The sequence below is a fragment of the Zootoca vivipara genome, chromosome 4 (assembly GCF_965207765.1).
Source record: "Zootoca vivipara chromosome 4, rZooViv2.hap1.1, whole genome shotgun sequence".
Taxonomy (NCBI): Eukaryota; Metazoa; Chordata; class Lepidosauria; order Squamata; family Lacertidae; genus Zootoca; species Zootoca vivipara.
The window spans coordinates 85330166-85348023 of record NC_142587.1 but is presented as its reverse complement, the minus strand read 5'-3'; the positions used below and the strand labels follow the sequence as shown (position 1 = coordinate 85348023).

Below are 17858 nucleotides of genomic sequence, written 5' to 3'. Positions count from 1 at the left end.
AGTTGTTTATTTCCTTTGACATCTGATGGGAGGGCGTTCCACAGGGTGGGCGCCACTACCGAGAAGGCCCTCTGCCTGGTTCCCTGTAACCTCACCTCTTGCAGTGAGGGAACCTCCAGAAGGCCCTAAGAGCTGGACCTCAGTGAATGATGGGGGTGGAGACGCCCCTTCAGGTATACTCTCTCCTGTGGTTTTCAGAGGCCTATTGCCTCCGACAGCGGATCCCTCATGGTTGGCAACCACTGTATATATCCTTACTGTATATATCAGCTTTAGTGGCAAGGAGAGGACTGTCCCTTGAGTTGTGCTACTTCCTTTTTTTTTTTTGGCCAAACAATTTCTATTAGTTTTCCAAATGAGTTGTGCCACTATCCATTGCACTTTTGATGCAATGCTCACAATTAAATTGGATGCTTGTATTCTTATTGCCGCCTTTGTATATGGGGCACACTCACAGTGAAAATGGCTACAGCTTCTTTTTACTATTATTGCTGCTGCTTTCATATTTGGGACGTGCTCATCTTCTTTTCCACAAGACCCCCTTTAAATATTATCAGAAGATCTCTGCTAGATCAGATCAAAGATTGATCTAGCATCATGATTTTTGCAAAGACCTTAGGACAGGCATCTGCGGGTGTTATGTGCCTTCCAGTACTTCTTACGATACCCTTGGAACAGAAAGAGACAGAGAGAGCTCTTCTTATGTTCTTAATTCTGCATTAGAGGAGTCAATGGCTTGTCTCTATCTTCAGCATTTGTCTTTCTGGAAATTAAACATAGATGCTACTGATTTCTGAATATTTTCTATGTCGACGATTGACCTTCAGCTGGTGGTTGCGAATGGTGGAATGCACCAGTGCCACAGCTGCCATTTTATATTTTTTATTAAAGAGAAAGAAAGAGAATCATGGAGGGCATAATGAGGCTTAATTTAGCAGTGACTTAACTTATCCCATTGATTTCAAGGGCTCTTAAGCATTTTGAATTTTCTAGGGCCATGGACCTCACTATAGGTTGTTCCAATGTTGCAGTTTCCCTATTCTCACTGGTGGACTACAGGCCTTAAAGAGTTGAAGACAAGCATAGCTGCCAAGTCTCCCATTTCCCCGGGGAAATCCCCATTTTTCCAGCTGTTCCTAGCTGAAAAAACGGATTCCCCCCCCCGGTTTATTCTGGCGCGACGGCCATTTTGGAACTGGGTGGAGCATGCTCAGAAGCGACTTTTGATGCTTCTCTGCCCAGTTCCAAAATGGCTGCAGTGCGACTTCTGGCGCGGCAGCCATTTTGGAACTGGGCAAAGCAGCATCAAAAGTCATTTCTGAGCATGCTCCCCCCAGTTCCAAAATGGCGGCAGCGCTACTTCCGGTCTGCTACTTCCGGCCCGGTCCCTTATTTCTCTGACAGCAACTTGGCAGGTATGAAGACAAGTGATAGAGATTAGACATTTCAGGGTTTGGTTTGGTCAGCTTCAGTGGCATTCTGACTCAAGGTAAGGTCATAATTTAGATAGAGCCAAATGGTGAGTGTCTGCATCTGGTGTCTAAACAATCTCTGAACCATCTTGTGGGAACCAGACTGTTTTAATTACCTACTGTCTGAATGAGACTTGGAAAACCCTTTCCTCACAAGGAAGTGCTGGGGATTAAGTTACTTAAAAAAGAACAACAATGTGCCCTTCAGCTTTATTTGTTTTGGGAAAGTTAAATATTCATGCTTAAACTTTAAATTATTAACAGTTGCACTGTATCGTCCATTGATTTGTATGCTGCGGAATAACCTTTCAACAATGCGAAGAAATTGATTTTTTAATTAATCTTTTTAAAAAATACCACAATGACTAATTATTCTGGCATTTCAGTCTAAGCAGTGATGTGCTTATGATCACTTTGGAAACGACAAGTCTGATTTACACAGAACACTTCTGTGTAGGAATGAGAGTAGGCAGGAATGTGTAGGTTCTCATCTTAGGGTGATTGTAGAAGTATGCAGTTCACTCCGGGAAACAAGTGATCACAGGTAAACAGCTGAGTAAAATATGGAGAGAATATTCATTCATTCATTCATTCATTCATTTATATTGTGCCTTTTTCTAAATGGCCCAGAGGCATTAGTACAGCATTAAAATGCTATAAAAAGAACAATAAGGCTACAGTGGGACCTCGACTTACGAATTTAATCCGTTCCGAATGCACACTTGTAGGTTGAAAACTTCGTAAGTCGAGTTTCCCATAGGAATGCATTGTAAGTTGAGGAAACAGCATCTAAAAATTCGTAAGTCGAGGAAAACGCATCTAGCCGCGAATGGGTTTTCCGTTCGGATGTTGAAAAAATGGTAAGCGCGCGGCCATTTTTTCCACTCGTAAGTTGAAAATGTCAGATGTTGCGTAGTTCGTAAGTCGAGGTCCTACTGTACTAAGAATGGTAGGCAAAACAGTTGCACCAGCAAATAGCTAGGGTTGCCATATTTCAAAAAGTGAAGATCCGGACACAAGTTGTTGAGCTTTTTTGGGGGGAAATCTCAAAAGGAAGAAGTTTTTGAACTGTTCTTAAAATGAAATTTGCTAAAAATCTACACTTCCGACACGGGTTGCCATACGTCTGGATTTTCCCCGGACCTTGTTTCCAGTGGCTGAAATCTGGCTATATCTGGGTTATTCCGGATGTTTGACAACCCTAAAATAACACACACACAGAGAGAGAGAGAGAGAGAGAGAGAGAGAGAGAGAACCAGCATAGTGGGAAGCTAAAAGGCTTCCCTTTTAAATATTAGGACAAGCATGAGAGAACAAAATTAGCTAAGAAAGCATGAGGTATCATAGTCTAACAAAATCTGAAGGGCACTGTGTTGGTTGCCTCTGTGTTTAGGCCTGGGGAAACAGCATTTTGGTGAGAATGCTGAAAAACCTCTCTTTAAAATGGCTGGCACCTTCTCCCTTCAAAGAACAAATGTTACCAGAAACAGTTCTGGTTGCCTCGCCTCGGAAAGGTTATTGTAGAGATGAAGAAGATTTAGAGAAGGGTTAACCAAAATGATCCAACATGGAGCAACATCCCTATTGCGGGAAGCCTGTAGCATTTGAGACTTTTCAGTTTAGAGAAAAAGCTGAGTAAGAGGCGACATGACAGAAGTTTATAAGACCATGCATGCCTTGGAGAAAATGGATAGAGAAATGTTTTCTCCCTCTCTCATAACACCGGACCTTGTGGACATCCAGCTAAGCTGATTGTTGGAAGACTCAGGACAGATTAAAAAAAAAAAGTATTCCTCCATGCACTGCATTGTTAAACTATAGAACTTGCTCCCCAGGAGGCAGTGATGGTCACCAACTATAGAAGAGGATTAGACAAATTCTTGGAGGAGAGGGCTATTGAAGGCCACTGTCCATGATGGTCAGAGGCAGCAGTGCTTCTGAATACCAGTTACAGGAAACTGCAGAGTGATCCTGCAGAGACCCTCCTTATGTTCTTATATCACGCAGTGGTCCAGTTAGATCAGGGGTCAGCAAACTTGTTTTTGGAGGGAGCCGGTTCACTGTCCCCCAGACCTTGTGGCAGGCCGGACTGCACGCATGTGCACGCACGGCGGAGGGAGCTTCTCTTTCTCCCCCCCTCGCTCCCCCAGCCCCTTGCCTCCCCCTGCCTACCTATGGTGCTGCCGGCGCAAGGGTTGGCGGGCTCCAGAGAGGGGCGCTGTGCTCTGCCAACCACGGCTCCTGTGCCTGCCCTTGCTTTCGGGCCGCTCGTCCCTCCGTCGCCGCCAGCCTCTGCAGCTTCCAAGGGCAGGCACAGGAGCCGAGGTTGGCAGAGTGCAGCGCAGCACCTCTCCAGAGCCAGCCAACCCTTTCGGAGAGGTGCTGCGCTGTGCTTTGCCAACCCCGGCTCCTGTGCCTGCCCTTGCGAGTGACAGAGGCTGGCGGAGGCGGGGGCGGAGGCAGGGGTGGGATGAGTGGCCCAAAAGGGTTGGCTGGCTCCGGAGAGGCGCTGCCCAAAATGTCGCTCAGCCAGCTCAGCCCAGTCCCCTTCCTCCTCTACACAGGGAGGGGAGAAGGGCGGGGAGAAGCCAGGAGGAGGGAGGGAAGAGGTGTGTGAGAGGGAGATGGGGGGAAATGGCGCCCCCCCAAAATGGCGGTTCAGGGAAAAAAATTAATGAAAAAAATTAATGAACAGAATCCACACGATCCATGGACTGTCCATGGGCTGGATCCTGAGGGTTATTGGGCCAGATCCGGCCTGCAGACCGTAGTTTGCCGACCCCTGAGCTAGATCCTTGACAATGGTCTTAGAGGACCATGTGCATTTTATCAGTGGTGCGATTTGTGGGGAGAGATAGAGGCCAGTGTCATCCTTCTCCTGGTCACAATGTGCTTGCCAAGACACAGATGGGGCAAAGCAGCAAGGTTGGGAGAATTCTGGACTGGTGCCTCCAAAACAGGACTCTCCTCACTGCTACCTGTCAGGAGGACACCACTGCCTCTTCCTCTACCCCATCTCCAACCATGAGCCACTGTTGCTTAAATACAGCACCATCTTGACCCGAAAATTGATTGTGCTTCTGTTGCCCACATTGATTTGAGATAAAGCACCACCTTCTGGCAGAAAATGATTTTATATTTTCTAAGCGAAGATAATAAATCAAGCACCTGCAACTACACCTAGCTGGCTGCCATCTGACCATAACATTTGTTTTTAAAAGAAGAAGAAGAAGAAGAAAAGAAGGATGTTGTGGCAACCAGCATTGGTGTACCTGGGTGCTGGCATGCCCAGACTGGCTCTGGTGATTATTTCTGACCTCTTTGTTGCTTCCCCCATCATTTGCTGCTCTCTGGATGGTCATTCGGGATAGGTCAGTCGGCAGAGCATGAGACTCTTAATCTCAAGGGTCAAGCCCCACATTGGGCAAAAATACTCCAGCATTGCAGGGGGTTGGACTAGATGACCCTCGTGGTCCCTTCCAACTCTAGAATTCAATGATTCTATGATTTTTGGGGAGGCCCTAGGCTATACTGCCCTGGACTCTGAGGCCTAGCCCCTAGTGTGATGCAGAATGACTCTTAAGCCAAAGTGCCCTGTGTAAACACTGATGAACGAGAAATAATAATAATAATAATGGTTCCTGCCTTGCCCGTCCTGTTTATAACCAGCACAGTCTGTATCCACCATATTTGCTCTTCCATTAACTATTAGGCATTAGCACATTTCCTTGATCTCAAAATGAGCCGCACTCTTATTTTGTACTTAATGCTTCACACCAGACCTTGGTGGCTGCCCATTGTTCTGCCTGCAAGCAAACAAACATAAGGATTTGAGGTTTATCCAGGAAGTCGTGGTGCCTTGCCTGAAGGAAAGAAGAGGTTTGTTCTTGGCTGGCTCTCAGATGATCCCTTCTCTCTGGACATTGCACAATGTTACAGCAGGCGGTTATATAAGAACACAGGAAGTTCTCTGCTGGCCCAGACCAAAGGTTCTGGCCATTTAGTTCATTGGCCAACTAGATGCCCTAATGGAAAGTCCATAAGCAGTAGCCATGTGCAACAAGCAATTTGTCATCCCCAGCAGCGGCACGTTGCCTTTGAGGCCGGAAGTATACTAATATACTTGTATACTAACAAGCCATTGTATAATCTGTCTTTCGATAGTAGCAAACAGGTGAAACAGAGATGTAGGTACATTGAGATTTCCTTGCATGGATAGAAATATTCCCTGGGTGACTTTAAGGATCAGAACGCAGTAACATCTCATTAATTTCTCTGCATCTGAGGGTTTTGTTTTTCCAAATAAGCAGCAGGAACCACATTAACCTTTATGACTTTAGAACCATTGGAAAATATAAGACATGAAATGAAACATTAACGTCTTCTTTGACCTTTTATGTCTTTAATCCGATGTCCAGACTCGAGGGATACCCCTCGGTTTGGTTAACATATGCCAAGGTATATGGCAACATTTGACAACGCACAAGTGTAATATGATGAACTTCAGAGCCTAAGAGGAGTTCTATTGGATCAGAATCAAGGCCTATTTAAGTCCAGTATCCTGTTCTCACGTTCTCACATTGGCCAACCATATGCTCATAGGAAGGCCTCAAGCAGGATATGAACACCACAGCACTTTCCCACTGTTGTTCCTCAGAGAATGGTATTCTGAGGTGCACTCTTTTGACACTGAAGGCAGAATCCCACACTTGTCTCTTAGACAAGCAGGCCATATGTGCTCTGCACACCTGTGAGGAAGAAGCCTCATCTGAATGTTGAGTTTTCACATCAATTCTTTTGGCCCATTTCAAATTCAAACTTAATGGCTTGGGACCAGGATGCTTGGAGATCTGCCTTTCTCTACATTTGCCTATACACAAGTCAGGAGAGTTAGATTTGTGTGGCCCCATGTTGTGAACCAGAGCCTGCCCACCCATGAGGCAGGGTGAGGCACCTGCCTCAGACGGTCGAAGTGCAAGAGGTGGCGCTCTGGCTGCTTCATCGCTTTGGCCACTCTCGGCAAGAGGGAGGCGTTCTGGCACATGCTTCATGGTGCGCCCAAGTAGCAGAGGAGGTGTTGGTGGGCAGGAGATGGCAGTTCCCATTTTGCCTCAGATGGCAAAACAGGACAGGCTGCCCCTGTTGTGAACTATTTAAGTGTTTGGTGATGTACCTCCAGGCCATGGGTTGACTCCACCCACCCAGAGTGGCCATTGGCTCATTCATGGCAGGAAGAAGTATAAAGGACTTCCTGTGTTGCAGCTGTGTTCCTGTGTCCTTGGTTCTGACTACTGGTTTCTCCCAAAGACTGGTGCCCACTGCCTAGCCCTGACATTGGACCGGCCCTACCAATAGGTGTTTGTCGATGTGTGGATGGAACATGGTAGCCTGACCTGCACTCTCAAGTTAGCCTAAGGTTACCAGATTTTTTTCAAAGAATCTGGGGACACTTTTTTTTTGAAAAGAGAGAAAAAAGTTATTTTTTTAAAAAAGGGATTAAAAAAAGAAGCAGCAGTATCTTCTCTTCTGTTATCTCCTCTGTCGCGCGGTGTTCCTCTGGGCCCCGGCCTGCTCTCTTGGAGCGCTAGCTGCCATGAAGTAGGCTCGGGTCGGGCCTGGGCTCGGCCATGTGTCCTTGCCCTCCCGGTGCTTTCCCACCTCTCCTCCTCAGCGGCAGCAACGCGGCAAGGTCGGGGCTCCCCTCTTTTTTCTCCTTCCTCTTTCCCTCTCTTCCTTCTCCTCTCCTCCTTCTCCCTGCGTCAGCTCAAGGGTTTTCCTGGCCCTGGAGCGCCGCTGGGCAGTTGGCTGGGTGGCTGGGCACTTTCGCTCCTGGCTCGATTTGGGTCACGAGTGCGTGTGTGTGTCAGTGGTCCCCCCAGTTGATGCGCTGGGTGTCCCTGGTTCCCCCTTGGCAGTGGTGGCAGCAGCGGCAGTCTGAGCAGCCCGGAGCCAGTCTGGTAGCACAGTTGTCTCTGGCTGGCTTCAGGAGCTGCTCGCTGCCGTGGCCCTCATCATTTTGCCTCGCCAGAAGTCCCCATATGATGTGTCTTGTGCCGTTGAACTAATCACGCAACGTTCATTCCCTATTAATAAACCCACAACACTTAAAATATAAGTCCGGGGACATTAAATGAAATCCGGGGACATTCTGGGGATGGATTTTGTCCGGGGACAGATTTGTAAATCTGGGGACTGTCCCTGGGAAACGGGGACGTCTGGTAACCATAAGTTATCCTGCTATCTTCAAGCACAGTGGAGGTCATCGTCCCATTATCAGTCAGATTCAATCTGCCAGTTCAGGGTGGAATGGGGTGTGCATCTTCTTGCCCATCACTCCAGACTGTTTCAGGATGCTGTTAGCGACCTTTGGCTGGTTGCCCAGGAAAATATAAAGACAAGGAAAAGTTTTTTACAGTCCTTTTAAAAAGTTCAGTCTTTACAGAGAGAGGCTATAGAACCCAGCCTCTTGGATAATGGCATTGTCCCAAGTGAATCTCCACCCCCCTGTCTCTCCCACTTCCTCCTTCGTCACTTCTATGGGTGCTGCTACGTGCCTTCTGTCTTTGAGCCCTTTGCTCTCCTACTTTCAATGCTCGCCGAGTTCTGAAAGATGGAGGTGTGGCGATCAGCCTAAAGCCAGGTTATTAAGGGTTAATCCAAATAGAACTGTTAGAACCCAAGGGGGAGGGCTCTGGCAGAGTATAAAAACCCCACCCCTGGAGTCAGTTAGTCAGAGTTTGTAAGGGAGTTAGTTGGTAGTCAGTTGGTCGGTTAGTGAGAGTTCGTGAGGTAGTTGGTTGGTTATTAGTAGAGAGAGGGAGCTGGTTTTAAACATTGAGGTGAAGCATAGATGGTGGATTATAATCAGTCAGGATAGAGAGTTTGTGAGCTTATTTACAAATATACATTTAGTTGTCTTTAGCAGTAATAGGCCGGTAATAGTATTAAATAGAGGTAATAGGCCGATATAGGAAACATCTGTAATTTGGAACATTCTAAGACATACTGAAACCATTACGCTTATGTACGCACAATAAGGCAACATCTTTTTACTTTCACATTATCCTGGTCTGAAGTCTTTTGAGTGACAGCAGATATTTATTTTGTCATTAGCGCATCATCAATAGACCGTAAAACGTCCGGGGGTGCTGCGCACGTCAGGGTGACCGCGACAGGCTGTGTCAAGATGCTGTTAGCGACCTTTGGCTGGTTGCACAGGAAAGTATAAAGACAAGGAAAAGTTTTTTACAGTCCTTTTAAAAATTTCAGTCTTTACAGAGAGAGGCTATAGAACCCAGCCTCTTGGATAAGGGCATTGTCCCAAGTGAATCTCTCTCCCACTTCCTCCTTTGTCACTTCTATGGGTGCTGCTACGTGCCCTCTTTCTTTGAGCTCTTTGCTCTCCTACTTTCAATGCTCGCCGAGTTCTGAAAGATGGAGGGTCTGGAATGCTTTCTAATGACAACATTTCAGCCGGGTGTTGCTCTGGCTCTCCCATGATTTCCCAACTTTCCCACTCATCTGTCTCTGAGCTGCGACTTCCCTCAAATCCCTGATGTAAATCTATACTGTTTTCCTCTTCCTCCTCCCTGGAAGGGTCAGGATGGAGAGGCCGGTCTCCGCCATTCCTCCTCTGCCCAGTCCCTGACAGGCAGCAAAAAAACCTAAGGTTTTCAGCAGAGCTCCTTCTTTGAGTGCCCCCATCTTTGTAGGTGTTGGCAGTTATTATTGGTAATGGACCTTCACAGTGGCTGGGAAACCACTGGCCAGAGGGCAGAATGTGGGTCTCTGTCTGGCCTGTGAAACTCTCTCCAGTCTTTGCTCCTCATTGGGCCAAATGGTTTTACATAACTGGAATATGTCCTTAAACTCTGATAATGCCTCTTGCTTATGGAGGATAAAGTGTGATGAAACTAGCCCAATAAAACCTGCATTCATTGCTCCGCCCACTGTTAGCTCTAGCCCCACCCACCACTGGAATGTGGCCCTTGGAAGGTTCTCCAGAAGGAACTCTGGCCTTCTGCTTTAGTTCTGTTTTGTAATCTGTGCCACAAACTTGCTTGAATCGTGAGGTAGAACTTTCTGGGGGAAATATATTATGTAAATAAATAGCACAAATTTAAGATATTTTGCTTTATTATTAAAAGGGGCTTTCTTGCCCTAAAACAAATGTGAACAAAACAAGGTGGAAATAGTTCATGGTGTTGAAACACGTAATTGGTTCTTCCGTTACAACCCAGTTTGTGGGTGGAACTGAACAGAGAACTTAAAAAAAACAGCCTTGCTGTGTGTCAAAGTTGATCAGGCCTGAGACATGCAGGACAATGTTTTCTTTGCAAAAGGTAACACAATGATATCAGGACAAGCAACCAGACCATAACCTGGAGTCTTCCTTTGCAAGTGAATACATAGGTAGATAAATAACCAGACAGTAAATGAAAGTTCATCACCTAATCAAGTATTGCAGATTTTAGGAATTTTCCCCCCTTGTGAAGGGAAGCCTTAGAAAAGGGGAATAGAGACTAGAGTGAAGGAATTCCCCTATATGTGAATATATCGTAAACATAAATGTCTCTGACAACCATTACTAGGTTGCCAAATACACAAGTTGGCCCTAGTGCTACTGCTTGTTAGGGTTGCCAAAGATGTTTAAAGATACAAGTTGAATTTCATCCGTGATGCTTTGAGGGTTTCACTTTGGCAGTCCTGAGGAAGAAAAATAAGGATATTTAAGAGGCAATAAATAAATAAATTGTCTGAAGCATCTTCAGACAAAATTTGCTTAGTAAGGAAATCTAGGTTTCCACCCTTATTTCTCATACATATCAATGGGGCTTATGCCCAGGTAAATAGATGTATAGGATTGCAGACTTACCGTACTATATTTTATGTTTGGTTTTAAGTCTTGTGGACACAGTCATAAGACTTCTGTACGCAGTATGAAAAATTTCCCTTTTACCCTGTATTCAGTTTTGTTGTGTGTGGTACCAGTAAGTAGAATAATAATAATAATAATAATAATAATAATAATAATAATAATAATCTATATATATATAAATGTAAACTGGGCATTTGTGTTTGTTTCCAATGTTCAACAAAACCACTTCACCGATTGCGTTCAAATTTTTGACACAAAGTCAAATGTGACTACGAGAGCTAGCCCATGCTGTTTTCAAAGACAGATGTCACACCTGGGCCAGGTAAAAAACCCCAAACCACGTGTCCCAGAACTCACAAATCATACGAAAGTGCATGCTGGGAGCACAGGAGAGGTTGCACAACAGCGCCTTCTAGCGACAGCTACACTGGTACTGCACCTAGGAAAGCTTCCCTCTCCACAGTATCTCGGCTCGGCTTTGCGGACTGGGCCAAGTGGAGGTGGGGGCTTGCCTGGATGGGGGATGGGGTGGGATAGGTCATGGGTTGGGACAGGGTGGGCCCAATCACAGGGATGAGCTGGAGGTGAGGGGAGGAGGGGGCGGGATAGGTAATGGGTCAGAACAGGGTGGGGGGAGTCACAGGGATGCGCCTGTGTAAACATAACACGCGTAAAACAGGGGGACTCTGAAGGTGAGAGGAGTCTGAAGGGGGACTCTGAGGCTCCGTTTAACAGACTGAGCCACAGCAACACGTGGCAGGGCTAGCTAGCAATAATATAAATATATAGCCACTCTGGGCAGCTCCCAACAGAATATTAAAAACACAATAAAACATCAAACATTAAAAACTTCCCTAAACAGGGCTGTCTTCAGATGTCTTCTAAAAGTCAGATAGTTGTTTATTTCCTTGAGATCTGACTGGAGGGTGTTCCACAGGGCAGGCACCACTACCGAGAAGGCCCTCTGCCTGGTTCCCTGTAACCTCAATTCTTGCAGGGAGGGAACCGCCAGAAGGCCCTCAGAGCTGAACGATGGGGGTGGAGACCAAATGGCCCAACATGAGCAAGTGGGATGAGTGCCTCTTCCAATGATAATGTGCAAGCCAGTCATGCTTCCCAGCCAATACATTATCACATGATGGGCACTATATGCAACAATGGAAAGTTAGATGATGTCCAATTTCCATGGACCAAAAAGAAGATCTGTATTCTTACATATTCTTACAGCTTTGCATAGATCTCCTTTGCTTGATGGGAGCCATTGAAATTAGCTTGAGGTTGTAGGGTTGGGAGGGGAGTCCAATTAATATGGAATTAATTGTGGGAAACAAGACTCTTCACAGGGAATTTACCGTATAATCTCTGAATCCTTCGCCTGTCGTCGTTTGGGAGGTTGAAGTTATTTGGGTTCACAAAGGAATAGGAAGGGAACATCAAAGAATCACGGACATTCGAATGGCTCAGTCCCAAGGAATGGCCAAATTCATGTGCAGCAACAAGGAATAGGTTGATTTCTAAAAGACAGAAGAAGAAAAACGGAAGGGAGTAAGATGAGTGTCGAGTACATATTCCAAGGGGATATATAGTGGCACGTGTTCCTCTCCAGCCCACAGACACATCCCCCTGGCACATGTTGGAAAATGAAAATACTGCATAATAATAATAATAGCCTGCTGGATCAACCCAAAAGTATCCTGTTCTCACGGCGGCCAACCAGGAGGGAGCCCATTCAATTCAATGGAACTTACTTCTGGGGTAGCTATGACTAGGATTGAGTTCTTGGTTCTGATCCTCATATCAGAATTCACAAATAATGGTTTTCTGAATCATCCCTGGGGGTCCTTTTTCTTGAGGGCACCTAGAACTTGGAACACCCTCCCTAGAGGGGCATGCCTGACCCCATCACTGCTCACTTTTGGATAAGCAGTGAAAATGGTATTATTCCAGCAGTTATTTTCAGGTTACCGCTTTTCTCAACTGACTTTTCTTTCTTCGTCTAATATTTTGTTATTGCTGTGCTTTTATCTCCATAAGGTCTATTTTATAACGATTTGATTGTTGCTTATGCTTGCAAGCTGCCTTGTTACACTGGGCGTTGGGAAGGCGGAGCAGAAATGAAACCAGCCAACCAACCAACAAAAACACTCGGCAGGAAATCGCTTACCTCTGTTGAATTCCGAAAAGCGCTCGCTGTCATCGAAATGAGCATCTCCCCCTATGCCTCGCCCAGGGAAAAAGGCATGAGCCAATGTCCCTCCTCTTCCATCAAAAGGAGAATAGTCACCATGGGCTGCATTTGAAAGGAAGCAACAGCTACTGTCAGCTCAAAACTTGCAGTTAGGTTAGTAGTCACAATACGCTGACATTTTCCGCCTGCTCGTGTAGCCCCAATCACCCTGCGGCTATTTGACTCTCCAAATGGCCATGTATGGACACCACATGGTTCCCCTCCTGATTGGTATTTCATTGAAGGTATATTCTGCAGCATGTTCTTGACACAGTAACAGGGCACCGGTGGTGGATTCATTGAGCTTTATTACTGGACCCTGCTTAACTTTTCAGATGCGCTAGCAGTTCTATTGCTGCACCACAAGGAGGACCTGATATGCTGCCCTAGCACATCGAGGTTGTCCAGAGGGGCTCTATAGCACAACAAAAGCAGAACCGAACATTTGTAGTATGAAAAGGAAGTTATGGAGTATGCCATGGCAGGAAAGAAAGCAGCATGACCAACCCAAAACTTTTCCAGGTACAAACAGTCTTGAAAGCAGACTCAGGTGTGACCACACCAAGATCATCATGAGCGCACGCGAAAAAAGGCTGTCTGCAGGCACTCTGTATCAGTGGCGGCAGCGATTAAACCTTTGGATGAAATGCACTGTTTGTTGTGCTTCCACAACTCATGTTTCCAAAGAATTAGGAATGCCAGAGTAAAGGGAGAGATGGGACAAGACTGGGGAGAAGTCAACGTGTCCTTCAGATGTCATTGGAAAGCAACTGCTGCCATCTTTGATCACCGATGCTGCTGGATGGGACTGATGGGTGTTGGGGTCCCACAACATTGGGACGGCCACAGGTCTAGGTGATGGTTTTGGGGAGGGTGGTTTTGGGATATATATATATATATATATATATATTGCCCCTCTCCGACCCACTTCCTTTTAAAACAGAACTATACTGTCTCTAACTGAGCTAAAGGGCCATTAAGTCCAGTCACGGACAACTCTGGGGTTGCGCGCTCATCTCGCTTTATTGGCCGAGGGAGCTGGCGTACAGCTTCCAGGTCATGTGGCCAGCATGACTAAGCCACTTCTGGCGAAACCACAGCAGCACACGGAACTGTCCCGCTTGGAGTGGTACCTATTTATCTACCTGCACTTTGATGTGCTTTCGAACTGCTAGGTGGGCAGGAGCTGGGACCGAGCAACGAGAGGTCACCCCGTTGCGGGGATTCAAACCGCCGACCTTCTGATTGGCAAGTGGTTTAGACCACAGCGCCACCCGCGTCCCCCCTAACTAAGTCAGGGCTTAATTCTTTTCATAAGGACTGACAGATTCCGGAACAGCACTAATGTTAAGGATAGGGCCGGCTCGACCATGCCTCAGGTTGAAACAATCAGCTCAAGTCTGAATGGTGCAGCAAGCACTTCTAAAGCGTTAGCCCTAGTAGAGGCAAGGGGCACCATTGCAAGACATATTTGCCCCTGTTTATGGACAAAGAAGACTAATTAGAATTTGATCAGTGAAAGCATGTCTCTTCCCCCCTCCCCCATGGTTAACTCAGGGACAATTTTCTGATGACGGCCCCCGAGTAATGCTCCAGAAAAGCCCCCACTCACTCTATGTGTAGAAAAAATAAAAATGCATCCATTCCATGTCCATGTTTTGTTTGGGTACTTCATAGATATAAACAGCCCTTACCACCAGTCGCAAAAGCAATTTCAATATCAGCAGGTCTGTAAGTTCTCCTGAACTGCAATGGGGTCACATCGCTCCACACCTTGAATGCCTTTGCTATTGCCTCATCCACCTTGGACCTCGGCATATCTGGGGTGTAGTTATTAATCCTGTGAGCAACAGGGAAAACCAAAATATTAGTATCCAGGAAATGCCACTTCTGATATTTCAAAGAGAGAGAAAGAGAGAGAGAGAGGAGATTTTAGCAGGGCTAACCTGTACGTGAGCACTGTCTTTCCCCATCTTGCTGCAGATTTTTCTGAGACATCTGGGACTCCACATCGAGGTTGCGCCATTGCCGTCATAGTTTCTTGGTTCATTTTCCCAGTGACAGTCAAGTGAAAGAAACTTTGCATTTGTCTGAGCTTCTCCTCTATGCTTTGACTGCCACTTTTAAGATGGGATGATGATGATGGGAAGTACTTATCGAGATAAGCCTGGACCAGGGAGCAAGAAAGCCAAATTAAGAGCGCTGCACCAGGCATTTATTGCACCTTGCAAATAACATTTTACTGATGTTGTGATGGAGGCACATGGGCCAGACACCAGAGTTGTTTCCTTTCCTTCAGGAAAATGAAAGGTTTTCATCGGCAAAACAGTGCGGGAAGTGATTTCCTTTGGCCATCTCCCTCCCTTCGCACCCTCTCTGGAAGGTCCTCTAATCCAAGATGATATGCACACCAACTTTGGCCACCTCATGAGAAGAGAAGAATCCTTGGAAAAGACCCTGATGTTGGGAAAGATGGAGGGCACTAGGAGAAGGGGACGACAGAGGACGAGATGGTTGGACAGTGTTCTCGAAGCTACGAACATGAGTTTGACCAAACTGCGGGAGGCAGTGCAAGACAGGAGTGCCTGGCATGCTATGGTCCATGGGGTCACAAAGAGTCGGACACGACTAAACAACTAAACAACAACAACAATGCACACCAACACATAATATCCTACTTACAATAAGAACATAAATACGGTGCAATTTCATAAAGCACATTGTGTAGCGGCCTCCACCAATCATCTCGATAAACTCTGCGCCTTTCGAACGGGATGGAAATAGGATACTAAGGGGCACCTCCAATTGGATGGCAATTCCACCATTGGGACAGCCTCGCATCGCCTTGTAACAGGCAGTGCCTATCCCTGTTCCCACCACAATGCTTTTCGCCACTGATCTTAAAGCCTATGCATTCAGGGAGATATGGGGCTCCACCAAGTATTTGGGTCCTCGACATTCAGGGGTTTGTACACCAGAGTAAAACCCTCAGATCAGGTCCAGTAGCATAAAGGCAACTGGTATTATCAGAAGGATGCTGCCTCATTAAGGCAAATGGGGAGCTTCCCCACCAATCCCAGTCTGCCCTCGGTCAATCCCCTGCCTCCTTATTTACAACCAGCTGTGGGGCTGCTCTGCCTGCCATTGGCTCTGGCTCCCCCCCCCCCACTGTTGGTCTCCCCGCCTTGTGCCTGACCAGCCCTAATGGGCACCAGCCACTGCTGGGTGTTACATGGCTCCACCTTGGGATACTGTACAGCAACCAGACTGCAGCATTATGCACCAGTTGCAGCTTCTGGATCCCCTTTAAGAGCATTGCAGCAATCCAGTTGTGACCGCCATGTTTGATTACTGTGTTTGTCTTGTTTGCGTATAAGGTGGGGTGGGGTGGGGTGGGGTGGGGTGGGGTGGGGTGGAGAGGAGTCCCATTTCAACGTGAAAAGGGACTTATCAGTGAGAGGAGCTGAACTTTCTTCCCCTGCTCAACTCTTCTGTGCTCTGTTGCCCCTGCCACTTTGGTCTAAACTCTGCAAAAACGGCCTATTTGTTTGAATAATATAATGATGAAGATCATGGCAGGATCAGATCCCCACTATAAACGCACACATGGCTGCCACAATCATATCTAGGTTGGCTGTAGTTTGGACAAATTAGACCTCCACATCCTTTTCAATGAAAGTGTGTGGATGCGATTCCATTGCAAATCTCAATTTCAGAGTAGGTCTGTGGATTGAAGGCCTTGCCGAAATTAAGTGGGTCTGGCCGTCTGGCCCTGGTCAGTGCCTGGATGGGAGATCATGTGAAAAAGACCAATATACATTTATTTATTGAATTTACACCCCACCCTTCCTCCCAAAGGAGCCGAGGGCAGCAGCTTTATGTTGGAAGATATGATGTACACCTAGAACAGCGTTTCTCAACCGCTGTTCCGCGGCACACTAGTGTGCCGCGAGACGCTGGCTGGTGTGCCACGACGTGCGGCGACGAGAAGGGCGATTTGCATTGTCACGTGCCTGGCGGCCACCAATACTCATCACTAACGCGCCAGAAAGCAATATTTCTCCTCCTCTTTCCCAAAGCTCAGTGCAAACGAGCCTGGCGGCCGCCAATAAACAACGCTAACCCGCCGGAAAGCAATATTTGGCAAGTGTTTCTTACAGTCATAATTATAATATAGGGCGGCACAGAGTTAAATTTTTTAACTTTTTTAATGGTGGTGTGCCTCATGATTTTTTTCACGGAACAAGTGTGCCGTGGCCCAAAAAAGGTTGAGAAACACTGACCTAGAAGCAACAGGTCACATGCTGCCCACAAACATTTACACCCATCCTCTACAGAAACACAACACATGATTAAAAATAAAGCCTTCCCTACAATATAGTGGCAGGGCAGCTATTATTTACTGTATATTACGGCCGATAAAAGCTTTGACGTCACATACCTCTACAAACTTCAGATCCGCAACGCTCTGTGCTTCAGGGTCGTGAGCTATAGGGACAGCCAAGCTGTAAGGCAGAAAAAGTGCCATGCAGATCAGGGCGCCGTTCATTGTGGATCTTACTGAAGGACCCGTATCAGAGGAGAAGATCTTCAGCCTGTGATGTCTGCTAACCGCACATGGAACCTTTATAGAGAGGCATTGCGCATCTGGTGGTAGCCCCCAATGACTCATGCCATGTTGTCACATTGCCTGTGGCTTTGTGAGTTTGTGTCATACTTTTTTATTTAGTTTTGAAACATGAAGTGGTAACTCTCTAAAGAAAAGCCCCCACCGCTCGTTTGTCAGGCTTACATAGGAAGCAACCTAATTTATTCCTCTTTATTACGTAGTCAGCTGACATCTCAGAGTAACAAGGAGACTTTCCCAAACCCATCTGCAGAATTTTTTTTGTGCTAGAGAGATAGTCAGCTGAAGTAGTTTCTTCTTCTTCTTCTTCTTCTTCTTCTTCTTCTTCTTCTTCTTCTTCTTCTTCTTCTATTATTATTATTATTATACAACCATCTCAAAATAATGTTCAATAAAAACAGCAAAATAACAGCTGAAAACACAAATATAATCAGAAATATATTTTAAAAAACTACAGTAAAACCAAACAAAACAAAGAGTTGTGGCAAAGAGCCATATAGCCAACTGAGAAAGTCCATTGGGGGGGAAATGTCTTCACTTGGTTCTGGAAAGTGCAGATTGTGGGCACCTGTCACATACCCTCCAACATTTCTCCAATGAAAATAGGGATGTCTTATATAATAATAATAATAATAATAATAATAATAATAATAA

General features: G+C 46.2%; 1 protein-coding gene across 1 annotated transcript; it reads right to left on the bottom strand.

Annotated features, from left to right (window-relative positions):
* Positions 1–9590: 9590 nt before the first annotated feature.
* Positions 9591–17179, bottom strand: LOC118085168 (collagenase 3-like). The gene is made up of 6 exons (XM_035115497.3): positions 17019–17179; positions 14524–14744; positions 14272–14417; positions 12515–12640; positions 11703–11864; positions 9591–10178 (listed from the first exon to the last, which is right to left on the bottom strand). Exons 1-6 carry the CDS (start codon positions 17124–17126, stop codon positions 10165–10167), a joined length of 777 nt encoding a protein of 258 aa, XP_034971388.3. The 5' UTR covers positions 17127–17179; the 3' UTR covers positions 9591–10164.
* Between the last annotated feature and the right edge of the window lie 679 nt (positions 17180–17858).